Source organism: Labrus bergylta, chromosome 19 (assembly GCF_963930695.1).
Source record: "Labrus bergylta chromosome 19, fLabBer1.1, whole genome shotgun sequence".
Lineage (NCBI taxonomy): Eukaryota > Metazoa > Chordata > Actinopteri > Labriformes > Labridae > Labrus > Labrus bergylta.
This window is the reverse complement of record NC_089213.1, coordinates 16613381-16641057: the sequence shown is the minus strand read 5'-3', so window position 1 is coordinate 16641057 and position 27677 is coordinate 16613381. Positions and strand designations below refer to the sequence as shown.

General features: G+C 42.2%; 3 protein-coding genes and 1 long non-coding RNA gene across 10 annotated transcripts in view; 1 reads left to right on the top strand and 3 right to left on the bottom strand.

The window, feature by feature from the left end:
* The first annotated feature begins 34 nt into the window (after window positions 1–34).
* LOC136177071 (uncharacterized) lies at window positions 35–9548 on the top strand. Its single transcript, XR_010664721.1, has 2 exons — window positions 35–175; window positions 8904–9548. It is a non-coding gene; the product is annotated as an uncharacterized lncRNA (long non-coding RNA).
* Window positions 3985–6430, bottom strand: LOC114917145 (homeobox protein Hox-A2a). The gene is made up of 2 exons (XM_020641825.3): window positions 5629–6430; window positions 3985–5010 (listed from the first exon to the last, which is right to left on the bottom strand). The coding sequence occupies exons 1-2, from the start codon at window positions 5993–5995 to the stop codon at window positions 4280–4282; spliced, it is 1098 nt and encodes a 365-aa protein (XP_020497481.2). The 5' UTR covers window positions 5996–6430; the 3' UTR covers window positions 3985–4279.
* The window catches only part of hoxa3a (homeobox A3a), a 30404-nt gene continuing 12051 nt past the window's right edge, over window positions 9325–27677 (bottom strand). For 3 of the 7 annotated variants that reach the window (XM_020641821.3, XM_020641820.3, XM_020641823.3), the window contains 3 exons: window positions 17832–17892; window positions 13630–14209; window positions 9325–11091 (listed from right to left, as the gene is read on the bottom strand). In XM_020641821.3, the coding sequence (XP_020497477.1) occupies window positions 10313–11091; window positions 13630–14092 (1242 nt within the window). In that variant the 5' untranslated portion in view covers window positions 14093–14209; window positions 17832–17892 and the 3' untranslated portion in view covers window positions 9325–10312. Of the gene's footprint in view, window positions 11092–13629; window positions 14210–16018; window positions 17210–17831; window positions 17893–19219; window positions 20070–20099; window positions 20261–22451; window positions 22520–27677 lie in introns of those variants that run through there. The other 4 variants (XM_065947956.1, XM_020641824.3, XM_029278875.2 and 1 more) reach the window with 4 other exon arrangements.
* Window positions 24227–26896, bottom strand: hoxa4a (homeobox A4a). The gene is made up of 2 exons (XM_020641828.3): window positions 25890–26896; window positions 24227–25363 (listed from the first exon to the last, which is right to left on the bottom strand). Exons 1-2 carry the CDS (start codon window positions 26305–26307, stop codon window positions 25020–25022), a joined length of 762 nt encoding a protein of 253 aa, XP_020497484.2. The 5' UTR covers window positions 26308–26896; the 3' UTR covers window positions 24227–25019.

Sequence of the window (27677 nt, the reverse complement as noted above, 5' to 3'; positions counted from 1 at the left end):
ATTGGCCGAGCAAACAATGAGCTGGGAGGCAGACGGCGGCGGACAGCTCCGGGGTCGCATAAAGAGCGGAGACCGGCGGCTTCCAACCTACCGACATGCGCTCTCAACCCGGGGAAAGATTAATGTTTGACCCTATGCGACCTCTCCACGAGGAAGACCTGCACTCTGACCTCAGGTACGATATTTTTGGAACAGGGAGGAGAAATAGGTGTGCGCGCGTAAACGTGTTAGTTTGCGGGCAGAAAGTAGTGCATGTGCCCTCTGTGCGTGAGATGCCATCTGTATAATAGTGTCATTCTCTCCCGAATGGATGGATGGCTCAATGTGCGTGTGTGTGTGTGTGTGTGTGTGTGTGTGTGTGTGTGTGTGTGTGTGTGTGTGTGTGTGTGTGCCTGTGTGCCTGTGTGTGGGTGTGAGATTGCCTCAGGCTGTGGGCTTTCAATGTCCCATTCCAATGCGAACTGTTTCACGCTTTAACTCTGTGAGGGATTCGCTCAGCAAATATTTTCACGGTGCGACATTGAGGGAGAGGCAGGAAGTCTTCACTCCTGACACCAGCAAAAAGGGAGATATAGCTTTTTTTTTTTTTTTTATTACGACTTTTTCCCTATCAAGGTCGCGTTAGAAACATTTGGCTGCTTTTCAGCTCTTCAGGGAGGTCGCAGGTGATGCAAAGACAAGGAAACATATTAACAATAAGATGATGTGGTATTAATTTTTCTCTCCCGGGGTCATGGGGTCTGCTATCTACCCTGATTTCACTCCCACATGTATTCATTATGTATGTATAGTGATCAAATGATGTGATAATGCGGGGTCCGTCGTGGAGCTATAATGTGCACATATAGCCCGAGGTGCGAGTGTGGGCTGATTATCCTGTTAAGTTCATCAAATAAAGCTGTTGGAGAAATTAATGGCTACGGAAAGCTGTGCAGCGAGAGGAGAAAAAGACTGAGGGGGAGAGAGAGAGTGAGTGGGCGGAAGAGCTGTGGTGTAGCGACTTGAAGAGAGCAGAGTCAACCTTTCACTGAGGAAGGAAAAGAGAGGGGAGGGGAGGAGAGGAGAGGGAGGAAGAGAGGATCACATGGCGGGATGAGCGCCCCCACTGGCAGTCCGTGAGAGAACACCAAGCATGTATAGAGGAAGGAAGGAAGGAAGGAAGGAAGGTAGGTAGGTAGGTAGGTAGGTTGGTTGGTTTGTTGGTTTTGGATGGATGAATAGATGGATAGATATATAGATAGACAGACAGATAGATAGATAGAAAGATGTTCAAAAGGATCATTTTAGGGAATAGTGGAAAGTAACTTAGGAAATAACTCAAAGCCTATATAAGGTACTTTTGGTTTGTATATATTTTGGCACCTCCTGTGTAATGCAAGAAACGTTGCAGATTTTGACTTGTACATGTGTTTTGGACAAAAAATGTAATCCTGCTCTATTTAAGCATTGAAAAGTATCACTCATCAAAAAAGCATCTGATGTGGAAAATGTGGAAAAACATGATTTTATTCAGTGTGGTGTTCATTGTCTGGTCTGACACAAACCGCATGGCAGAGGTTTCAGACATTTAAAAATAATGATATATAAATAGTCATATATAATAATAATAATCTTTATATTGTTGGTCTTATATTTTTATTTCACTCATTATAATATTAATGTTTGTTTGTTTTATTTGTTACATAAGCAGATTAAAACGCCTTACAAGTTTCTCCTTTAAGTGTAATTTTAATGCACTTGTATCATTATTTCCATTTCTTGCCACTTTGCAATACAACTTGAAGGGAAAAAATGGCTTGGCTCCATTCTTCTGATAGGTATTGGGACTTTTATACAACAGAAAAAGACACTGACCACCTAAGCCTATAAGATGATATTAACATAAACCTGCTGTTATCTATACTAATTAGTCATTTCAATAGGTTGTGTATTACATTCCAGGGGTCAATCTGACTCTAATGGTTAGCCTATGTTTGCTTTGGAACAGTTTTGTTGCACATAGTTCTTTTACTAAAGAGTTGCACATGACTTTTAATTTCAAATGAGACTTCCTGTAGTGTGCTCCTGACAATTTTAGTTTCTAAATAAAGTCACGTTTCTAAAAAGTTATCGACACTTCCGTCTTTTAAATTCTTATACATCAAGCTTGTGGAATGCTAAAGAAAGTGAGTAGGTGGTGCAAAGTTCCCACTGGAGAAAAAAAAGTCGCAGGGGGTCAATACTACCACCCCTCCTCTCTCTCCCCTCTGTCTGTCTTCGCAGCTGCCTCTGCACTGAGTGAGAGGGCGTAGAGGATCCTGCTGCATGTGGAAACTTCACCAGGCCTCGAGCTTTCTTTGCTCTTTGTGTGCTCACATGTGCGCAGAAAAGGCGCGCTGTCTCGGAATGATTTGGTTATACTGGGTTTGTGGCTTAGTCACAGGAGTGAAGGAGTGTGGAGGGTCGCCCCCTCTCCCTTTAACCCCCAAAACCCCCTCCTTAAACACACACTCCAGTTAACCAGTAGGCTAATGTTGAGGGAGTCGATGGATTGCTTATGATTTCTAGATTATTCGATAAACTGCTCCTGAACTCTGGCGCTCGTGGAAATCGTACGTGTAGAGTTAGTGAATCGATTTGTGACGCAACCAGTGGTTGCTGTTCTATTTTTCCTCACACAAAGCTTAAGTGGAAAAGCAGTAAGAGAGCCGAGTTCTGCACGTTTATATCTGTTTACTATAAATCAGCGCAAGTGCAATACTATAAAGCAAGTCCTTTCATAATCTCTGTATTGACCTCCAAAGATTTCCAAAAGAACTGCTCCATACCCCCAAAAAGTGCACAAAACATCTTTAAAAAGTTAAAAAGTAAGCCAGATATTGTTTAACTGAAAAGCCCTCTGCAGCTGTTATTATTAAATGTTGGCTGATAAAATACAAGTACTCCACAAGTAGTCTGTTTGGAGTTTGGTCTATTTGCACAGAGGGGAAATATGTGCAGCCTTTAATCTGCAGGCAGCTTCTGCATGCTCCCGATGTGGCCGCGCCAGAGCCAGAGTCGTGTTTAAACAAGCTATAAAAATGAATTATGACCAAACGCATGTAGAGACTCAGCCCCTTTTTAGCGCAGGAATTGGGGAGTCCCGTCTGAAAATGTAAGTGGGGTTTTATTTGTGCACATTACGCCACAATTGGTCTTCTTAATGTCCGTCTCATTCATGCCACGGAGTGATTTATGAGCTCCTGAAGGCAAACATGGCTCGGCCATTCGCCTGCAAAATGCTCACAATGTTAAGAGCCCTGTCATGCTAAGATCCGTGCTGGTCTGTTTGCTTTTACTCTGCAAAAGTATGAAGTTTAAAGGTGTAAATAAAAACAACCTCACGTTAGGAGTTTTAAACGGAATATAACTAATGCTTATATAAAAATAAATAAATAAAAAAGTTAATTTTGGATGAAATGAAACTTGGCATCCTTTGTGTTAATTAGGCTACCAGTTCATTTGCAGTTATTATTAAATACTGAAACATAAAAAAAAAGTTTTCTCACAAAAGTTTTGAATTGAATTAGATTAATTAAAAAGTCAAAGCTATTGTTTTTTGCAAAAACAGTGAAGGCTTATTATATTTTACTAACATTTTTTTAATCAAGCCGTTTTTAAAATAATTTACACTATACTATTATAATTCAAACTTGTGTGTGCCTCCACAGCTCAACGCCGTATCTAATTTAATCGCCAACCTGTTGTCAACATTTGCATAATGTTCCTATCTTTCTGTACCCTACTTTCATATATATATACATTTTTTAATTCTTTAGACATAAATAATACAATCACAGTTTTTCAGTCTATGAATAGAAGAAGAAACGACTCAAAACACCAGAGAAAAGGAGATTGTAGCAAGTTATTTGTATTCTAACAAAAATATCCAAGACATTGGAAGCTATACAAAAAATAAAGGACCAGTTTCCATAGGCCTAATATTGTATAATTATTTACAAGCACACACACACACACACACACACACACACACACAGCCCCACACACACACACACACACACACACACACACAGCCACAAACTCTTCATTTCCATTTCAAGAATTAAATTTGTTATGGTAACTGCAACTTTGAGTAAAACAAATTCAGTGATTTAATTCCATCCTTACCTTGTATTAATCGTCAAGTCAAATATCAACAGAATAAATGTGCCGAATATACAAATAACACCAGAGTTAATACCACCGAAGCCTGATTTTTAGTGTCCCGAAAAGAGCAAATAATTATTGTGATTGATTTTAGTTAATAACTCAGATGCTGCAGGTCGATTGTAGTAAGAGACTCCGAGAAAAAATAGAAACTGTCCGTGGAAATGTCCACGGGACTATCCAGAGATTCTGACAGGCTCGGCGAGGCTGCGTCGGAGAGCTGTAGGCAGGAATCCGAGGAGAAAGGTTGAAAATCGTGTAAAGAAACATCCAGGGCCGGGGGACTGTTGCCATTGTCCGGGCCAGATGCCGAGCCGGGGCCCATTGTTGACATGCATCCCGGAACAGTGGGTGACGGGTTGGGAAAATGTTTCAGATTTTTGTCATTGCTGTTCAGCGGCCCAGCAGCAAAACCCAAAGCCTCGCTATTGTGGAGGTGCTGTGAGGAGCCGAGAGAGTTATTCTGAAAGGAGCAGGTATCTCTCTCCAGCAGGGCCCCGCTCCGCTCGTACAGGGGGCCCGTCTCGTCCTCCTCCTCCTCGCTGTGGATGCCGTCTTCGGCACACGGCCCCTTTCCCTCCCCGTTGTGGTTCTCCTTGCTCTGCGTCTGCCGTTTGTGCTTCATGCGCCGATTTTGGAACCACACTTTAACCTGCCTCTCGGTCAGGTCCAGCAGGGCCGCTATCTCAACCCTCCTTGGTCGGCACAAATACTTGTTGAAGTGGAACTCCTTCTCCAGTTCCAGCAGCTGCGTGTTGGTATACGCTGTCCTCAGCCGCCGGGAGCCTCCGCCTCCTCCGGCGCTCTCCACGATCTCAGGCGAGCCTGGAAAACAAGCACACACGGTAGCATGGGATTAAAAACTCTGGACACAACAGTTACATAACCCCGCTGCCCGTAAATCTAACATTATGGCTCCCACAAACCACCAGAGAGAGAGGCTGACAGCAAGCTGCAGCAAAATGGCCGCTGGAGCTTTGCTGGCCCAAGCTTATAAACATTTCGACCAGACAATCATGCAACATGAAGACATAAAGATAAAGACATAAAGATAGGAATCAGACTGTTACGCATAAAATAAGGTGCAGCCTGTGCGTGAAGCAAACACTATAAAAGCAGTGATGTCCAGGCTGGTGTGGGATTCTAATGAATGCTCCAGCTGCCCTCCTCGGCAACGGCACTCCATCACTCTTCATTACTGTCACACATCAAAACTGCTTCGGCTCGGGGAATAAATCATCTTACATCACCAAACTTTACCCAAACTTTTTTTTCCCCCTCTTGCTTGTACACAATCACCACTCACTATAACTACAATCTATCAGTAGAAACATAAACCTGTTTTTTTTTTTTATCTGTTTTTATTTTAAAGGGAAGGGCCTAGGCTCTGTATTAGCTCCAGATAGGGAACACTTTTGCCAAGTGCTCTTAAAATGAACCCACCTTTCGGGGAGAAGCACACGGGTCCATTCGAGATTGTGGTAGTGGCGGTGGAGGTCGGCAGGTGGTTCCTCTTGGACGCTTTCTTCTCGCGCATCCACGGGTACTCCGGGGGTAAGGAGGCTGTGGGCAGCGGGCTGCATCCGTCGGGGCTGTGCCTGGGCCGGCCGTGCCTCGGATGGCTGCCCGGGTTGAGGCTGGGGATGGTCTGCTCAAAGGGAGGAGGAATCAGTGTCGGGCGTGAAAGCGTCGAGCTCTTGATTGATGAACTTTGAAATGAATCAGCGACAGGGGGGAAAGATGTCAGGCACTCAGCAAGCGACGGCTGACTATTGATAAAACCGCTCTCTCGCTCGAATTCGTAATTCATCTCCGCTCCCTGAGAGCCGAGGAAAGTTTGCACGCGTATATTTTAGAAATGTTGCAGCTCAGTGAGGACGAGGAAGAAAAAAAATCATTAAAAAAAAATCTCCTGGTGGTGTTTTTTCTATTTCACTGATTACGGCCGTATGGGGACCGAGCTAGAGTTAAACTATTGAATTCATGGAGACAAGGTTGAAATTGGACCGAATTGCCTGTCACATGATTACCTCTGCCCAATGACAATTTGGGGTTTAATCAAAAGAAGCCCCTGTCTGCCTGATTGATCCAAAAACTCTGCTGAAGAACGCCTCGCTCAGCAGGGAGATGGCTGTTTTTATTTACATCTTTGTCCGCTCAGTTTATGCTCCTCGCTCCCCTCCAGTCCACTCCACTAAGCCACAAAATCTGTGTTTTTAAGAATGGCTGACGCTCACTATTACAGGGAAGCAGCCCAGCCTGGTGTGCGCGGATTCGTGCACTCCTCTTTCTCGTATTGTTTGAAGATGTCAGTCGAGAACGCCCCCACCCCACACACACACACACACTCACTCACCATTGCACACCAGTAGCTATTCACACAGGCAAGAGTCTGCCTTCAGATGGAGAAAAAATATACCCCCCGAAAAATTGATATTTAGAAGCAAACTCCAACTCCAGCTTGCTCAGTGACTGCAGGATAGCTGTGCTTCTTTGCAGTTGCATAACAGTGAAATATGCAGTGCATCCACTGACATGTGTTGCAATAAAAAGCCAATCCATTAAGTTAATATTGACGGATATGACACAGTCAGACCATTTCATCCCATAACAGCTGGTTAACATTTACAGATAAGATTTACAAAAGTTGTGAACAGATACTAATGAGTGTGGGTTTATGTGTGTGTGGGCATGTGCACTCATAAACAGTGTTTAATTAGAAGCCTTTGTAAGGTGCCTCTATAATATGATATCAGAGCTCGTTGGTTTTTATTCGAATTTTTTATGAAGGGTTTATGAGCACCCATGTGCGTTGCTATAGAAAATATCACAATTAGTTTGAGAAACACGTGATTTCTTTCATGTTGCTAAAAGTGTTATTTTTTTTCAATAACCAAAATCTGCCATAATTTACGCCATAATAACTGAAAAATTCGAATATTAATACTTTTTATAATGCTTTCATCGTCATGTTCACAGTAGAAAACCATCAATCAGGCTAGAGAGAGGGTTACTGAGAGGACTGTAGCTACAGTGCTAACAAAAGCATATCACTGTATTTTCAGCATGAATTACAATCACCATCGACCATTTACAACGAGCCCATTCGTTATTATGGAGATTAAATTGTTATTGAATGGTTGTTCCCCGCAGTGTTGCAGCGGTTTATAGTCCATCCAGAGTCATCTGTGAAAGCCACATTCGGTGTGTTTTTCGTCAAGGTGTACATGCTGTAAATTCATTCTTTGAATAAAATATCTGGTTTAATAATGAGTGTAAGAGACAGGAAGAGGAGAAGTGGTAGGCCTCTCTCAGTTTGTTGCTTATATACCAAACAAAGAGTCCTGGAAGCCTTCGCGCGATCAATCTTACTCGCCAAAAGGTCTGACAGCTCGGTGCCCTCACAACACATTTAAGGCTTCTAACTCTCCCCCGGATCAAATGCAGCCAGGAAGCGGCGAGAAACACTGGCCACTCAGATTAGAACCAGTTTCTGCTCACAGTTGTAGCCGGGCTGTCGCTGGAGGGATTTTTTAGAAGATAAATAAGAATCCAGCAAACACAAGATGCAACCATTTCCTTTTTTTTGTTGAGGAGGAGGTATGAGTGCGCCAGCGGTGAGTAGGTCGAAGCAGCTTCCCCACCTGGCTTTTGTCTTTGAAATGCAATTTTTTATTTTTTTGCAGAACGAAATGTATTTGAGGTATTTTGTTAGTCATGCAGGTTTGTGAGGGGGACCAGACCTTGTGGAGTTGCTAGGGGAAGAGATGGATGGCTTTTTTGGAATTACGCACTGGCTTTGTGTGCAAGGAAAGGAGTGGGTGGCGGCTTTTAGTGGAGCCCAGCCTGTCCTACACACTTGTCTTCCAGCAGGATTGATTTAAGACCTCTTTCCCACGGAGGGATATTCAATGACAGAAATGCAAAATCTTCTGTTTCAGTTAAAAACGTTATTTATATGCTACCTGAGGATGGCGCATATGGGTCAAATCAGTGTCTGTCTGTGTATAAGAGTGCATGAGTGCGCGTGTATATCTCAGTGTGCGTGTGTGTGTTAGATGAGGAAATACTCAATGCATCAGCTTTTTTTTTTTTTGTGACACCATGGTTCAATTGTTCTAGGTTTCCCTGCTAACCATATGTCAGGGCTGCTAATGTTCGTGCCCTTTTATATCAATCAGATTTAAATTATTCAAAGTGCAAAATCAGAGAAAGGAAATATTAGTGCAAATACACACAATACACATTTTACAAAAAAAAAAAAAAAGGAAATATGGAAGAAAGTGTTGAGGGATATTTCGGGGAAAGGGCCTTGTCATTAGAAATGATTCACAAAGAATCTGAGTTTTACAAAAAAAAATCACATTTTAGCTTAGTGTATTTTGCATTTCAGCAATGCAGAGAAACGATTGCAATTAATGACATTGATTTCAATTAAATAATATAAAAAAACAAAATGTAATCATACCCTTCATTTTAACAAACTGCACTTGTCATTTTTCAGTTAAGCATTCATTATGTGCTTTACTGTAACCATCTATAACTGAGGCGTTTTATGTTGATCTGTTTTTCTGCAAATCAGCACAATAATGAACCAAATAAGCCTCACAATGATTCGAGTTCACTATGTATCCTCCCTGGTCGAATTTGACTGACTGAATATTTCAGATAATTATTTTTTCAAACGATTTCTCATTTAGCTTGTTTGTCTCTCGCAGAATGTCCATGAAGGAGCCCGCGTGACATTTTTATTATTATGGATGTGCCCACGCGGATGAGAGGAGGGAAGGAGGCCACCGGAGAATTTGACTTCACGTCGAATCAAGAACAGGGGAGGAAAAATAACAAGTAGCATTTATTCAGTGTTTGTTTTTGTCTGCAGTAATTTCCCTTTATGTTAACGAATATTAATTGTATCCTTTTCTTTCACAAGACGTTTATGTATTATTAGACTACCAATTGTGAAGATGTATTTCTTTATGGACCATAAGTTATTAATTATGTCCTAATTTTGGTAAGTAAGCTTTTTAGAATTTGCCCAAAATGTATTTTCCCTTCATATCATCAGCTTTATCTTTCTAAACAATCACTGTTTGTATAACTTTAATAATAAAATGCAATGATGGAAAAACTAGAAAAATATTTTGAGATTTTTATTGAAGAAACTGTTTTAATTTTGTGATCATGTGAAAAGCTTCTGATGCATCTTAATTAAAACTAACCAGCTTTGCTGCAATTATATTTCAATGTTTTTTATTTAGTTCTTCGGACTGGAGCAGCAGGGAATGTATAACATCAAAAAAAAATTAAATGTATGTTTCTTGTATCTTCAATAAAGAAACGTGTCCTTCTTTGCACCCTTATTGCATCACTGATTGATTTTACATTCGCTGAGAAAAGGAAACACCTCATTGAGGAAGAAGAAGAAGAAGAAGAATAACAATTTGAAGCATAGCCTGTATTAACAACATGGTGAGATGCTGCTGCTGCTGCTGCTGCTGCTGGAGAAGGACCGAGACGCTATACTTTCCCACAAACCTTCTCCCCACATACAGATCGGTGAGGTGTCAAATAATACTAAAGGACTCCTTTATCTTTACACCCAACAAAATAAATAACATAAGAAATTGGACAACACACGCAAGGGAGGTTGTGTGTAAGCCCGTGACCCTTGTTTTTGAAAATGTGTTTTCCTCACAATCCCAGCTCGTGGCTCTGGAAGGATCCTTTCACAAGTGCAACAAAATGCATAACACAATTCTTCAACTGCGGATAAATAAAATACAGAAAAGTTCACATTAAAAAATGAATAACATATGTTCATAATACCCTGTTTGAGATTCAATTTAAAATAAGATTTAAAAAAAGATTAAATAGGCCTAAGCATATACGGTGCCCCCCTCCCTCCCGCTCTACAGCCCAGATAAAAGGTCTCTGTGAGACAATGACACGAGCAAATAGAGAAAAATTCAAGCAAGTCGTGATTATTTATCCTACGCTACTTCACACATCAAACTATAGTGAAAATAAACAAAAGCAGAGAAGAGGTGGAAGCCGTGAGTAGGCGCAGAAAAAAGCAGTGATGTGTCTGGAGGTGAATAAGACAATGGGGCGGAGTGATCCACCGCTACAGATGCGTCAGTTTGGGCGCTTCCTGGATTCTTCCCTGAGAGTAGTGCGGCGTTAGGTCAGTGTACGTCGGTGTGGGATCACACACACCGTGATGCTGACTGTTGCCCATTGTGATCGCTCCATTGTAGTCCATGTTTGCAGGCGGTGGGTGCGAGAGGTGGGTTAGACCGAAAACGGAGGTACCAGAGTTAGGCACTGAGTCCATGTAACCTCCGCCGACATAAACAGGGCTGCCCTGCATGTGCGTCCCGTAGTTGCCATTGCCTTGGAGAGGGTGCGCGTCATACTCGGGCGTGGCCGAGTCGGTCCCGGGATACCTCTTCTGGGAGGGCGGGCAGTTGTTCAAAGGAGGGGGGTATGAAGTGGCCATACCGTACGCGTTTTGATGAGGTTTATTGTAAGACGTTGGCGACTGTGAGTCGTAAGGTACACTGTTTACAAGAGAATGCATAGAGTTGAGGTATCCTCCACTGCCTCCACCACCAGAGACAGGGCCCACGGGACTCCGAGGGGACTGTCCACCAGGAGAAGGCATCATGCCGACGCCTTTCTGATCTTTCTTGTATTTCATCCTGCGGTTCTGGAACCAGATTTTAATCTGTCTCTCTGTGAGGTTGAGCAGGTTGGCCATCTCCACCCTTCGCGGTCTACAGAGGTACCGGTTAAAGTGAAACTCCTTCTCCAGCTCCACTAGCTGCGCACTGGTGTAAGCTGTCCTGGCCCTCTTCGACGCTGCTGACCCCGGAGGACTCTTGTCTCCGGGGCAACTCTCCACTGTCAGGGAGGATGAGAGGAGGGTGTCAATCAGTAATCCATTACAGACAGAGAGGAGAAAGAGGTACAGAGACAGGAGAGTGAGAGAAAAATCAAACCGTGTGGCCAAACTCACTCAGCTGATAACATAACTTGAAAGGGGGTGGGGATCCTAAACAGAAAGCACATAAATAATCCTTCTAAAATAGGAGTTTATCATAGACTATTTCTCTCTCTCCTCAGTCTCATCTTTTACGCCAGCGTATGCACGTGGGCGCCGCCATGTGTTACAAATATCACTACATTTTTTATAAATGTGCTAGCTACGTTAGAGCACATGAGTTATCATGAGGCTCCACACATTTGACTATCAACCCATGTACATAACGTGCACGCTGCAATAGAAAAAAAAACAAAAACAATGTAACTGGAGAGGAGTGGGTCAATGTCTAGTGTGGAACCAGGTAACCTAAGATTTCCTTCTAAAACATTTTGACCCTCATCTCCCCCTGTAGTCACAGAGTAGCACACGCGTACTGCAAACACAAGCATTATGTATTCCTCAGGGTTTAGCAGCTCGCCTCGCCCTCGCTGATAAGCCTCACCCTCTAAGAGGCTGGAGTTTGGCTACAGAGCAGCAAGGCGTTGGTCTACTAACTGCTGTGGCACGTGTCCAACACTTAATACATTTTACTACCTGTCACCCAAACATGAAGCAAAAGGAATGCAGCATGACATTACCTGAGTCATTAGGTCATAAAAGACATGAAAGACATGTTTAGACGAGGAATAGGAGGAACAGTGTATGTAGGGCAATCACTTTTGGCAACGATTATTACTGTATGATTATTTGTAATTCATTTCCAAATGTCTTGTGGGTAGAATTATGCAATAGGATGAGCTGGAAATCGTATGTAAAGTACAGGCCTTTGTGTATTCTGTGTGCGTAAAGCGTGCGTAAAGTGTTGTTGTAATAAACAATTTAATGTTGTAATTTGATGATATCACTTTCCCAAACAAATTAAAGAAGAATACATATCCCAAAACCAATGAACAAAGTTTGTATCTAAACGTATAGCAGTATCTGGCTTGCGTATGTGCGTTGAGTCTACGCCTGTCGTATGAAATGTGCTTTATAAATAAACTTGACTTGACGTGCATAAAAGCAATATATAAGAACCACAACATTTTGAATTTCAGCAATTGGTGTAGACAATCACTTAGAACAATTTTAGGTCACAGGTATATGCGTATCTGTGATTTATTCGGTTTACCCTTGGCAAGAGCAAAAATAAATGCCTAGTCCCTACCCTGACCTTTTGTTTTCCTCACTCCCAAAAGTTTTTGTTTGGGTGCGTGCGTAAAAATGCGTAAAAGCGGTTCCATACATACTCACGTGTCAAAGTATCCTAGAACTTTCTCCTTAACATTAATCATAAATATATATATATATATATATATATATATATATATATATATATATATATATACACATTGAAGAGGGCCATGTTTCTTTGAATGTTTCAAAGTTCACTACAGGGAAGTATATAACTGAATATCTAATTGACCCACATCATTTGGCGTTTTTTAAAAAAGGGATTCGGGATGTCTGTGTTTTAATTGTTTGTATTTAGAAGGATCCTTACACCCAAACGCCCTACTCAACGATACAAAGATTTTCCCTCTGATTAAAACACCGGGATCTTTGTGCGTAAAACGTGCTTTACATTTTAGCCCTTTACCGTTTGATTCAAACGAATGAAACCACCCAACCACGTCATAATGATGCCTTCTCTGAACACTACCTGTGTGCATCATCAAAATATTGCACACAAAATAAGAAGGTCATGGGAACATGACATACTCTGATTTTTTTTAGGTTTCACCATGTAAATGAAAAGCCCTAACCCCCTCTTTGACCCTTCAAGTCTCCATCTAATCAAAACATCAGGACAAACTGAAACAACTGTTGTGCGTGTTTGTTTGTTGTCTCTGTGGGAACATTGTGTGATCAGGGGAGATGCATGTTTACAGTAGGGACAGGTCAGCTGCAGGGCACAGGGACAACAAATGGTGGGATCTCCTTCGAGCAAATGTTTCTTTTAAAGCCTTGAATCATGGTATATGTACTGTATATCGGATTTAATGTGAATGATATTATTTTGAGGACATTTCAAGAAATTTGCACAATGTTGATACAATTGAACAAACACTTTGTACACGGAATGTAGTTTGTGATAGTGTTTGTCTGATGTTCCTGAATAAAATAATTGAAAACCATTTATATGATAAACATGTCTACAAAGAGGGTGGAGAATATAATGCCTTATCTGACTAAGACAGCAGTATGAGTAAAGTGAGGTTAAGTGTGGTAAAAGAAAAAAAAAAACGGATTAACCTTTAAATTCGCCTGTTGTCACCTCCCTCCCAGCTCCTTACCTGACCACCCACCTACACCCACCTACGCATGAAGTCCTCCCTCAACAAAACTTATGTAACTCTCTAGTCAGGCTATAAGATTAATTGGCTTTGTGAAATGAGTTTGTAGGTGCAAAGTACCTGAGCTGGAGCTACTGGCTGGTTTTTGCTTGGTGTTCTGGCGGGATTCCTTCATCCACGGGAAGATATGTTTGCTGCGGGTGGTTGAGGTCGGGGAGCCGTTCTTGGCACTGGGCTGGCTGGACCCGTTGCTCGTGTTATGGCTGATAGCACCGGGGGACTGTGAGGGAGGGGGTGGGCCTGACACCGGCACCTGTGGTTGATTGCTTTCGGTATGAACCTTAGACTGCGCCGCCTGAATGGCTGTGGTCCTGTCGCAGCTCTCCGCTATCTCCCCCGGCTTCTGCAGAGCCACGGAGCCGTCAGGAGACTGCAGGGAGCAGGCAGGTCGATGGTACTCACTTTCCACATGAGAGGCGCGGGGATATTGGACCTGATTGGCATCATAACTGAAGCCATTTGCGCTTTGATATGGGTAGCCACTGTAAATTGCGGAGCTGTCGTAGTAGGTTGCCTTTTGCATCTCGCCGTTTCCCAATATTTATTTCAGAAACTGACAGGGTCTTGACACCCTTGTAGAATAACATTGGCACCCCGTGGTCACGTGACGCCTCTCCGCCAATGGCCTCCTCGGGTGAACCTAGGGTTACAAGAAGCACTGTGAGGAGAAGAAATGGTGGCGATCCATCTTACTTTTCAATACAGGCGTGACACTGGAGACTATGGAAGCGAGATAGGGCCAGCAGTCCTGTAGACTATTACCGTTTACCTTCTGGCTTACACAGGGCACAAAGGCATGCACTAACCTTGTATTACCATCTGTGCCAAACCACATCAAAACAAAACCCTTTCACAAGCATTTCAGATTGCCAAATCAATTTTAAGATCTAACTAGAAACTGGTTGACATTTTAAACCTTAGAGCCTGTTAACAATAAAACTGAATTCAAAGAAACATTCACAGAAAATGCTGTGGGGAGAGATTATTAGCGGGTTACCACACACAGGGAAATAATATTTCAGTTTTATTGTTATTCTACCAACAGGCCTGTCAGCACTTTATCTTATTTCCCTGGTAGTATGTGGAAATACTCCGTCCGTTTCCACAAACTGTTAAACCTCTTTTTTGTCTTTCACTAAAACCAGAAATCTTTCTTAACGAAGACCGACAGCCCTCAGAGCGCGGTGCTTCCCGGGCACCTGGTGCAAAGCAATAACAACCACATTCTCTTCCTTTTCTTTTCTTTGCATGATGCAAGATAAATGGAAAGGCCCCGAAGAAACCTGAAAAACCGGGCGGGCGGGCACCCGTGCATCTCCATGACCAAGATGTGAACTTTTCCTTGCAGGCCCATAATAATGGCTGCTGTCGGTGCTGTCTGCACGGCGGCCCAGCGCGGTGATGTATGGGGGTCATTGGGCCGGAATGAGCGGCCCGGTAAGCAGCCAGGTCCGGTACTCAGGGGTGAAGAAACCCGGGAGGGCACAGCCAGAGGCTGCTACTAAAGCACCATCATTCACGCAGGTAAGCATGGAGGTGAGCCTCTGAGAGATTATTGGGAAAACTATAAACTATAATAGAAACGGGTAACTTTGGGGAAATTTCATTATTTAACATCAGTAATTAAACGATAGAGATTGTAAAATGTGCCCGCCTTTTTCACTAGAGCAATTAAAAACTGCAATAACAGATTAAATTAAAAACCGCTCGTTTAATTTATTGTTTGCCCAGAAATCATGTTGTTATTTAGTCTGCATTCAGTCTTTAAATTAACAGTCGCTCAATCAAGCAGATGATTTGGAGAAATAATAATGATAAATATTTTCATTCATATAGGCCTAGTTTTCACATTCGAAATGTTAGGTGCTAGATTTTGCGTTATATGTCAAATACAAATATAATCCCAACAGTAACGCTGTTATAACTGCATGCCCGATTACAAATCTGATTGTTTCTTTCAAAGTAGAAAGGTAAATAAGACTATAGTCCCAGGGCAGAAAGAAAATGCATTTTCATTAAATTTGCACAAAGAAATTAAGAATTTGTATCATCTCTGGGTTTGTGCATTTGTGCATAACAACAGCAAATCAGTTCAAAATTAGCCCTGAGCTTTACCCCCAGAGCAGTTTAGCCGCAGAGTGAAAGAAGGTGTCTTCACGTTATGTGCACCCACGGTGACCTGGGAAAAGATATGAGAGAGCTGGGTGTCTTCAGGCGAGCCATAGCGATAGTCATAAATGGCTGAGAAAGAGAGACAAATGACAGACTTGAGCGTTTCTACGTGGAGCCGCAGCAGCAGCCTGCTCCGTGTTAGAGAAATCTGGCTGCTTGACTCAGTGTGTGTGAACTCTTCCTGAACCGAGATCTAAGTCATACGGTGATAAATCACCGCGCGACACACAAACTCCGCCATTTACAACCGAGGGAGCCTATTTCTGGCCCTGCTTACCTTATCCTCTGACGACGAATGCAGAGCACCGAGCGATACTTTCTCATTCAGCGACGAAATCGATCAAAGCAGTAATCCAGAGAAAAAGTTTACAGGCAGGGCTGGCTGGGTGAAGCAGCAGCAGAATATACCCTGCCATACACCAGGCATTAGCAGCCTCAACAAACAGGGAAGAGCAGTGAGAACCCCTTCCTTTCTTCCTTTTCTTTTCTTTTTTTTCTACTCGACGTGGATGGGCAAACCGAGATTACGAAAGCAGGAGCGAGCAGTCAGGTCAGCGAGATAAGATTTATCTGACCTCGGGATTTAATCCTCTATAGAGCAATGGCCAGAGCTTCATAGCAACATTAAAGTCAGCTTAGGCTATGCTGGACTGTGTGATCCTTCACCAGTACCATGCAGACACCAGTGAACTGCCCCGAACCAGAGCGTCACCATAGACAAAAAAATTATGCAAATAAGTAGCGCCTTGGAAAGCCAGTTCAAATCAAGTGGCTGCCTCTCCTCCTCCCCCAACCAAATGAGTCGGAGTGTCTAGAAAAAATATTACACTTTATAGTAGTTACTGAATATAACCCCATTCTGTGAGTGTTTTTGATGTTTTTGTTGGTATTTACTCCACGCCTTGCAGTAGAGTTATGAGCTGAGTGACAGAGATTTCGGATTGAAAAGAGAATACAAAGGAAGAATCAGACGCTGCATTTCCATTTTCACGGGACTAAAAGGGGCTTCTATCCACGGCTTAATCATTAACCGACATTTTTGCATATTGTCCTCAATCTTTTGGCACAAGCGCGCACAATTCGTTCTCATTGCAGCGCCTGGTTCTCCCCTGCCTGCACGAGTCTTTCTGTGTAGAATACAATCTATATTCTCAAAGATTAGAAAGCACAACAGCCTCACATCAAAGCCGTGTTCGGTGTATATCAAGGGAAAAACCCCACCGGGAGCAGGGTGTGAAAAATGGGAAGAAGTTTCATCACCAAAAGGCAAAGCCGAGGACCTGCAGCGAGGAGCGGGGGAGAGGAGAGCCGGCAGCAGGGGGAATCCCTCTGCAGGGTAATGCTGCCTCTTTCCAGCCAAAAGACAGAATGAAAAAAAAAAAAAAAAAAGATTTATGTCCTCCCGGCTACTCGAGGCTGTAAACACGTCCAGAGCTACAGCTTCCCCTGCTTCTTCCAGGCTCTGGGATGAAATACATCGACACAATTAAAAAGGTATAACACACGGACGGCGTAGGAGGGTGAGTGGGAGAAAAATTCACGCGTGAGGATTTTTTTTTTTTGGTCAACTCGGCTTTTTCTTTCAGTTACTTTGTATAATTATTGACTACTTTGTGCTTCAAACTGCTGATTCGTCACTCTCTGCAATTTGGCCCTGAGCACAGGGTTAAATGTCAGAGAAGTGTTGGTTGTATTGTTCCCTGCGTAAAAAAAAAAAAACATGCGTGGAAAAAAAAATCGGTGATAAAAGAAAAACATTTTGAAAATTTCAGTCCAGCAACGTACAGCAGCTAAAAGCAGATGGCTTTCATAGAAAGTAGTTTGTGAAAGGAGTAAGGCAGCGCTCCAAGTGCTGCGATTCTCCTCGTCACTTTTATAGTGACAAATTACACCACAAAGACAAGTGGAAGAGAAGGAATTATTGCTCTCGCGCCGGTCATATTGCTGTTACAAGGAAATGTACAAGCCATAAGCTGCCTCTCTATCCCTGCGCGTGCTTCGGTGGGCGTGTGGGATACTTATTAGAAATTGAATAAGGATATCACCATCAAGCATTCATAACACAAATCAATAAAGATATATGGACTTACCGAAGGCAGTTCAAGGTGTCTCCTACAAAGTTCGATTGCCTGAATTCACTCAGCTGGATTTCTGAAAGGAAGAATACATGTTTTGTTATTTTATTTTGAGGACAACATCACATTTTCAATCGATTTAAAAAAAAAAAAAAACATTCAATGTGGATTTCTTCCTTCCAATAGTTGCTACCTTTATTGTAAGTGAATTTTAAATAAAAGGTCTGTTATTACAATAAGTAATTGTTTAGGCACAATTTTAAGAAGGCGCAAGAAATATCTCACAAAAGGCCGACCCAGATTTATTAGAATATGTGACAAACACTTTCAACATAATTATTTGGGACATTTTATTTACATTTTCTACATGGAATTATGTGTATCGTACAGCTACATCGTCTTGGCACCATAAAGAAAGGTGACTTGTTTTATTCTAAAACAAAAAAAGGCAAACCTATTTCCATACAGACAAGAGAATATAAAAAACAATTCATTAAACTGAAAACAAAAATACAACAAAGCCGCACGGATTAGTCTCTGACAATTAAAACAATTCATTCAAATATGTCTGCCTATCAGCAGATAAAAACTAATAAAATATAATGCTCATATATGCAAATAACGTGTTTGTTGTTTCCCCGCTGCCCAGTGAGCATTTTCTCCACACGGATCGAACAGTCATTAGCTCTCGCGCACCATCTTCCCCAAGTCCCCGGGCCCATAAATCAAGCAGGAGCACCGTGACCTCAGCACGGCCGCGCTATCCTGGATGGCACTCCGTCTCCCATTATATCCTCGTTTCCCGACGGAGCGACACAACCCCACCGCTTTGCCCGACTTTTTTATGGCGCTCGTTCTTGATGTATCATTTACGCACTAAAACCTCACGTAACAACACGAGATGTTTTGTTTTACAGGACCGGTTGAACCTCGGAGCAGCCGCACGCTCTGTTCTCTTCTTTCTTTAGAAGCCGATATTCAAATAGATGCTTTATTTTCAAATGGCTGTACAGGCCCTTTATCCAAATGACTGCTCGTGTAATTCAGAATCTAATTAAAAGAAAACACAAATATTTTTTGTTGATGTAATCAGAGTTTAATCTTAAATGTACCAGGCCTCAATGTAAACGTTTAAACCGGTGTGCATAAAATGAACATAGTGTTAACCTTACTGGCCCTGATAGATTCTAAAATAAAAACCTATAAAAGTTATGTGTAAATCCTAAAGGCCTATTTATGTGTCGCTTTATTAACGACGAAGAATGACATAAATGAACAGATGAATATAAAGAGAGCTTATATCGGTCTATTCTCGCCCTGCAGAAGCCCCGGACTCCCTTTTGACTGACCTCTGCCTCACGCAGCAATAACTCACGACAGTAATGAACAATCGGCGGAAATACCTCAAAATAAAATCCATCCTCCCAAAGCTCGCACTCTAACTCTGTCCGCGTGGAAAAACATATCCGTCCGTGACAGCAGTAGAATACATCCACAAACCCGGGATCCTCTCTACATCAGCTCGCCTCTCGGCTCCTTTTCTCCTCTCGATAAACAAACTACAAAACCCGGACTCCCCTCACGGTAAGTGGGGGTAACCCGCGTATAATCAGCATCATATGGCCAGACCGGGGCTTCGGTTTTCTTCCCCGTGCCATAACATCGCGCAGTATTATGCGCCCCGCTCACGTGACGCAACGTCAACTTAAATCCCTTTTATTTGAGCCCGTGAATCATTAATGGAGGCAGTCATTGCCCCTGAGGAGAAACGGATCAGTTTGGAGGGAGAAAAAAGAGGGCTATGTGACACTGCAATGTATCTGGCAGAGGAGCAGGTCTCTCGCAGAGAAGCAGCTTTTCCACGTGTCGCCCATTCAGGGGGAAAGACTACTCTGTCAGGTTTAAAGTGCCATATATTCTGTGCCTGTTAGCGGCTGAAAGGGCTAATCCTGCTGTATTATGCTGAGTTTCAAGTACAGACGCGGCTCAGAGCCAGGTTAGAGAGCGGAGTGTTTTGCACTGCAGCGTGATAATTCGCACTATGTGAGATGGAGAGGGCTTTTTTTTTTCTACAAAACGCCATTTAGAGCATGACATAATAATTCCTCATCATCCCTTCTTTCTCTTTACAATAAAGCCAGGGTTACACAGAGCTTTACTCAACATCGCCCCCGCTCTCAGACCCACAGTTAGGTTGTAGCACCACTTAAGTAGCCCCTGGTTCTCCATCAGCAGAAGCCTGCATGCTTTGAGCCAAATTCAAAACAAAAGCCACACATTTACCTGTCCTACACAAGGACGCTGTACGTCCTGGTGGTCGTGAGGGGTGCGTGTCAGTCAGCAGTGGGCGGAAAGTGGAGGTGATGGAACCAAAGAGTGGCTGCTCGACCCCGCTGATCAGAACATGGACCCCCATTAGACCTACATGCGCTTACGCGTTTCCTACCAGCTGAGGGAAATTACAGGTTTGTGTAGAGGAAGTTTGGAGATTTTGCAAAAGAGGAGGGGAGGAGGGCATGGTGGGAAAAGTACCAACTTAGCCATATTCTTGTTGCAGTTTTCCTAAAGCTGCAAAATGATTAACTCAATCCCAGCTAAAGAGCGTGCCATGCGTGTGCCATGGGATATTTCTGGCTTTTGCCACAGTAGATTTTGCCAAAAGTCCCAGCCCGGAAGAGATGCTCTCATCTCGGCACCGTTGGCGCTTGTTTTCCGTCAACACCGAGCAGCGGGCGTGGAAAAATCCCACCACAACTATTAATCATGTGGGGCGGACATAGACAGCATCCCACACCCACACCAGCCTTTGTCTTCTCAAACTACAAGTTGAGCGGCAAACTTTTTAAAGACAGGAACAGAAGCAGAGCAGCTCTTATTAATTCGCCTTCAGCACTTCAGAAAGGAAGGAATATTAATGATTTAGGATTCTGATTTAAGTTTTACGCACGGATTTTAGTCTAATTATTATGAATAGGAGAATTTTTTTTTTTTTGTGAAACACAATATTTATCTTTTAAATGTGTATTTTCTTAATGTTTGGTTCTTTTTTAGTGACAGATGTGAAGCTGTAACCAGGATAGGATTGTATGCCTCGCCATGACCGCGCAATGGAAACTAATCCCTCGATGCCTTTCGCCATCGCACCTGAACTCTTTACTGACCCGGGCAGAGGCATCGTAGGGTGTGGAGTGGGGAATTATTTCGATTTCAAAAACAAGAAGAAGATGGAAACCAAAAGCCACCAGCTGGTAGCCTATATATTTCACCTTTTGTTGCACTTTTTCCGGACTTGCCAATTGCTGAAAGAAAAAAGTTATAGTTGATTATGTTTTGGATCTGAACTTTTTAGAATGAAAAAAAAAAAGTTCAGGTTTCTTTACACAAATCAGGTCTCCTTATCACTGTCAGCAAAGAGGAGTTAGAGGCGCAGACCTCTGGATGTTGGCCAGGCAAAGGTCCATATCTTCCCACATTGTTGACACTAAGCTCTTAAACAGGCAGGCAAGGGTTAGAGATACTCTCAGACGAAGATAAAACTCTTTCTGCGAGGTTTACAGCGGCCAACATCAAGGCTAAGCGAAAGTCAACGCTTTGGTAGAATTGGAGACATCCCCAAGGAGGAGCAGGACGGCGTAACTGTGCGTAAAGTTGGTTATAATAAAGAAATGAAATGTCCCTGCTATTGGCTCTTTTTCTTGGCTGAAATGTTATCTCGTATTATAAAATGCTTATGCATTAAATACCAGTTACATTGTGAAGGTAAGTTAAAATGTAACCCAACGTGATCATTAAAAAGTTATAATAATGACTATTAACATGTTCACGTTGTCCCGGGACTTTGTTATTGATTAACCTTTGCCTGAATCGACTTCTGTGTTCAGATTGGCTGAAAGGCTCTTTAAAGCAACAGGAGAAACTTCTGTTTTGTATCTGGGCTAAATTAAACTTCCTCTTAATTATATATCTAATTGTGAAATGTATCTTATTGACAAAAAGCAAAACGTTGAGCTTTTTTTTTTTCTTAATTCCATTATAAAAGGAATTAAGATTTGCTCCGTCTTTGAATGCTTATAAAGTATATTTTAGGTTAACTTTGCACAAATCACAAATACTGACTATTCCACTTTATGACCAATACGTTTAAGATATAGCAATTGAACATTGTCACCATGCAGTCCCATATGTATGTATCACTTTATTTTTAAGATATTTAACAAAAGTATTTAGTCTACTTAAATTCATTGTAAAAGGTAAAGAAGTTGTTTTCATTCTAACTGGTCTGGTGTGAAGACTTTTAGCCATTTTTTATAGAAGGTATCATATTGTATCATATTCACTCCAAGATTCGATATGATGCCAGTTGTAAGTATAACTGATATCTCAGAATGTATCACAATAATCCTTATCATGCCATGATATGATACATGTATATATCGGTACACTAAATGTATACACTAAAGTTCTTCTGAAATCACAGTAATATAAAAAGAGAAAATGTAAGAAACAAGCCGATTGTATAACAAAAATAAAAGAGGAATATGAGCAAGTGAACATAAAGCCAACAATAATTCCGAGATTTTTTCCAGGTTTTTGTAAAAAAAATCTTAGTAGAAAGAAATAGGCACATCTACTCACAGGTCATGTCGGTCTGAATCCAGAATTTAGTCAGGGGAGAGGAGATGTGACTCGCACCCTGCAGAGGATCACTTCAAATGAAAATAAGGCAGATTTTCAGATCTATTTCTGACCCCGGGGCATTCATTATTGAACAAGTCACGTGAACCAGCGAATTAAAATTTCAGAACATTGGAAGTGACCTCTATCCCCGAATCAAATGACATGAGAACCGTGATTTAACTAGTTGGGCTTCTTGGAGTCTGCGCAAAATCGTTTCCAATCAGCCTCAACGCCATCTCCTGCACAGCGACCATGTCTGCAGCGAGGCCTGAACTGGACACATGAAGACACGGATAGTGCGTGTACAGAAGGTGCTAACGTTTCTCCATTCATATTTTTGTCATAATAAAATGTGAAGGATACAATTAAAGGAATTAAAACTTCTTTTTGTATCTGTCGTCGTGTGAATCTTTACTGTGGAGGGTTTTGCGAATGTTATTTTATCCTTTAAGATAAATTAATTATAACCCCATTCATTATGCTTTTATAGTCCTAAATGTCGAGCAGACCCCATCAATGCCATAACAATATTGAAAATCATGCTAAATTGCACGAACAATGCCAGCCTGTTTTAGCTCATAACTGTGCCCTGCGCGGCCTGACAGATGTGTTTCTGTGATGAATTGCAGAGGAGCTGTCTCTTGAAATAATTTTGGGAAAATTCATGGCTTAGATTCACACCTTGACTCCGTTTTTTTTTTGTTTCCATGCTGTCTTTATCTTTTTAAAAAAAGAAGACCAAGCTCGTGGAGGTCTCAGCGCTGATGTATAGTCTGAACACTGTGTGTGTCGAAAGGTCAGGGGTCAGAAGAAGTGCTCGGAGCTGATGATTGGCCAGATTCGGCTGTGTCCCCTGGTTGAACTCTCTATTGTTTGGATGTAGCAGGTAGTGACCAACACTCACACTCTAGTGCACTAAGGTTGGCTGAGATCTCCTCATAATGCAAAGTGAGAACAATATGTGTGGACTGATACATTTAACAACTGAGGGTTGCTTTGATTCCCGCGTGGGAAGCAAAGGCTGCTACAGAAACAGCTGATATCTGCCTCATAAATTCTTTCCCCATTCCATCTTTATCCGCGAAAATACGCATGACATTCATGCACATTTCACGGATTAGAATTACAGACGATTGAGCGATAAAATACATAATGGAATAAGACGTTTTTAAACTCTTTAAACAACGTGTTGCTTATGGGGTTTGTAAGATTGTTGTACATTATCCAAAGTGAAAGGGATACAGAGATTAATACACAAAAGATGTCGGAACGATTTCCCTCTCAGTAAATCTTTCTTTTGGAGAAAATGTGCAACTTTACGCACTGGGAATCACGTTAATCCTGATTTATTATTTCATTCAATAAAGCATTTTTTTTTATTTATGCTCTGATAAAGTGAAAATGACATATATGATCTAAAGTCAAGGTGAGGAGTAGTAACTTTTCCAAGCTAGGACACAGTTTCACAAATTTGTACGCACGCATCTCTAAACACTGGATAACTGGTTAACGCTTCAAAGTAGATATATTAGAAATCTCTGTGAACATACTGAAATGAATAGAAGCAGCAATAAAATAAAATAAAAATACTTTAAAAATGATATCCACAAATTATGAATCGTAACAAAACGAAAAACACCCGTTTGGGCATGTAATTATGCACGTTTCAAATGATGAATATTGCGGTCAAATAAAACCAGAATTGGAAATGACAAAATCTCCAAAAACCAATACAGCTTTATAAGTGAAGTACATGTTTATTTCACAAGGACATATTGAGCCTACACTAGCCGACATCACAGCGATCATTACTAAGACAGCACATACAAATATTCACAGTTTAGAACACAGCACAACATGGGACTGGCTAGCACAAATAAAACTAGACCTTACGACACCAACAACATAAAATCTACATGACGAAATGCTCTCCTTATTGTGCCTTCGTTATGATCTGCCTATGTACATTAAAATGTGAAAGTCTCCTGGACTACATTCAACAGTAAACCAACCCACTCAAACACACAAACTACAATGTTACTCTGACTGATGGCACTCTAAAAACAGCCGTGTGGATCTCAAACAGGCATCTAAATTCTCTCGCTAAATATCTTTCAAGTATATTAGAACTTTCCATGAGCAATAATAAAAAAATAATAAAAAAAGACGTAAAAAATGATCTCCAACTTACTTTGACCTCATTCAGTTTTAACTGTAATAATACAATTTGATCCAAGTCCTATGTTTGAATGTGCGTTATCCTTCCTTTTATGATAATAAACAAATATATAAACACTTCAGTTGCCACCGTGGCAATTAAAGGTGGATTTCAAGCTTATATGAAGAGGGCGAGGACGAGCGGAGAGGGTAGAGGGCACAAAGGACGTGACAGGGGCCCAGAGGTAAGGGGAAGGAGAGAACACCATGAGTGTAAAATACTGAGAATCGGTCCATCAAATTCCACTTGTGTTATTTGCCATCTCAGTCTGGATTGGGGTTCTTGTGGGGTGGGGGTTCGTTCAGGCACTATAGACCTACGGTGCACGGCGTGGGGACGAGCTGCTGGCCTGTTTTGATCTGCTGCTGCTGCTGCTGCTGCTGGGCCCCCGAGGTTGAGGACGAGGCCGAGCTAGAAGAGGAACGGATCTTGGTGTTGGGAAGCTTGTGCTCCTTCTTCCACTTCATCCTCCGGTTCTGAAACCAGATCTTCACCTGGCGCTCGGACAAGCACATGGTGTGCGCAATTTCCACCCGCCTGCGCCGGGTCAGGTACCGGTTGAAGTGGAACTCCTTCTCCAGCTCCAGAGCCTGCTGGCGGGTGTAGGCAGTGCGGGACCTCTTGGGCACTCCTCCAGTGTAATTGGCATTGACTGGAGGGGGGAAGAAAAGCCATATAGAGGCATGCAAGCAGGTGTTACATGATAGCGTTTATTCTGACCCCCCCTTAATTCTTCCACTGAGAGCATAACAAGCTAAAAAACTATAAAGCAATATTAGATTTGGTTAGAAATTAAAGCCGATCTGTTTGTTTTACTCTCTGTCTTGTTTCCGTTTACGGGCATGACCTTAATGTGGAGATGCCGAGTGTACAAGCACTCGCATCCAGGGACAGATCAAGCTTAGAAATGATTAACAAAACAGCGGGGTTGGATATTACAGTTTGGCTCGGATCCAGTGGTGGAGGTAGTTTGGGTTTAAAAAGCAACAAAGGCACATGGCCCCGACAGACGAACACAGGCTATAAAATTTACGAGGGTCCTTAATTACCGACCCTGCTGCTCGATAGTCGTAAATTGCTGTTGTAAGGGCTGCTACTAGTGCTGCCTCAATAGGTTCGCGTGTGTTCCAGTGCTTGTTTCTCAGTGGTTCTGCTATTTAACCGTGACGATAACTCACCGGTGTTAACGTGGACCTTTTTCATCCAAGGATAGACCACCGGCTCCTTGCCCTTCGCAACGCCGGGATACACCTCACCGGCGAGGCTGCAGTCTTTGCTGGCATTTGCCCCTGCGCCACCGTCTGGGGCCGCGGTGAGGCGGGGACCGTGGTTCTGTGGAACCGGCTGCGGCTGTGCGTGATGCCCGTCGCTGAAATCATCGAGTCCCGTGGCGGGGACATTAGCGTAGTCGTATCCCGATTCCGTGTAGTTTGACCTCGGATAGGATGGCTCTTCGTGATGGGGGAAGCCCGTATCTTTTGGCCGCTCGTAGTAATCACCGGGGTTGGGGATGTATCCGCTCTGCTGATATTCGTCGCATGGAGGAAAGGAAGGCTCGATATAGTTGGAGTTTATCAAGTAGGAACTCATGGTCATTAATTTGTGAAGTGCAACAATACTAATTTTTATCGCGCTGTCGTTTTTCTGATCTCCACAAAACCCTCCTACTCCCTGTCAAATGTACAAAGTTGCCTGGTCACGTGTGAGGCGCCACCAATCACGGCGTGTCCTGTGGGCATCATGTAAACAGGAACCAATGGAAAGCATGGCATTGGTACCACCAACGCTGCTCGGACTGGCTTGCGTTGGTGTTTTCCTTATTAAATCACGGTATATAAAGCAAAAGCAATCAACTAACTTGTTTACTGCATGGGGCCAAACTTCTGTGGGTGAGGCTTTGATGCGAGAGAGAAAAAAAAATCAGCATCCTCTGAAGCAAACAGTGGATGTGAAATTCAAGCCCTGACAAAACAAAGGTTGTCACAAACAAAGACCTTTTTTCTATCAGAGAGCTATGTCATGTTTTGATCAACAAAAAAAATGTGTTAAATTGTAATAACGAGGAGCACAGAGAAACAGAAAACACTCACAGAACCACGCAAATTGACAATTCAAGTGATGGGTAAAGAAAAACAACACGAGCTCATACTGACGAGCCGCTCCTCTGCGGACACACAAGCCTGCAGATAAAGACCTGCAAAACCTGGTCAACACCACACACAAATAGAAACGCAAAAACTCTTTGCATCTCTCACGTTGCACAACCTTACATTTCTAAACCCATGGTCTCGCATTTTGCACGACTAGAAATGTATAAAACGGCTGTTATAGCCATTAACCAAGACGTTAGAATAATTATTTTAAGGTGATTTTTCCCTTGCTTTCTGTTTGTACAAACACAACAAACTTCTTTATACATGATCGCATGTTCATCACCTATTATCAGTCATGGTGCTTTTTAAAAGCCTTTACGAAAAGCTCATCCGAAAACTTGCAGGACATGTTTGTGACATTAGATGTATACAACAAAGCGTGGGATTGAAAACCAGCATACAGTAAGAAATGCCATGTGTGCTCTGTAATTCAGAGACAACATCCCCTCCATTACATTTTTCTAAACATACATTTATTCAGATTTTTTTTTTTTTTAAACAACAATGTACAGAAAGTTTGGCAACATTTATGTTGGTGTGCAACAATACAAGATTACTGTACAGCAACCTGCAGCTGAGATGATAACTCAGTATGTTACATGTAATGTAACAGTGAAATATAATTAGAGAAACACTTAGAGAATGATAACTAGTTTAAAAGGATACAAATTCCAATGTTAAATTCTTCCCCTACATTTTTAAAATACATAATTTTGGAAAGTAAATTGCAAAAATCAGGGTAGCCCTTTGTCAGAGTCCTATAAATTTAAACACTCTTAAAAAAAATTACATTTTGGGCACTTTGGTTTCCAG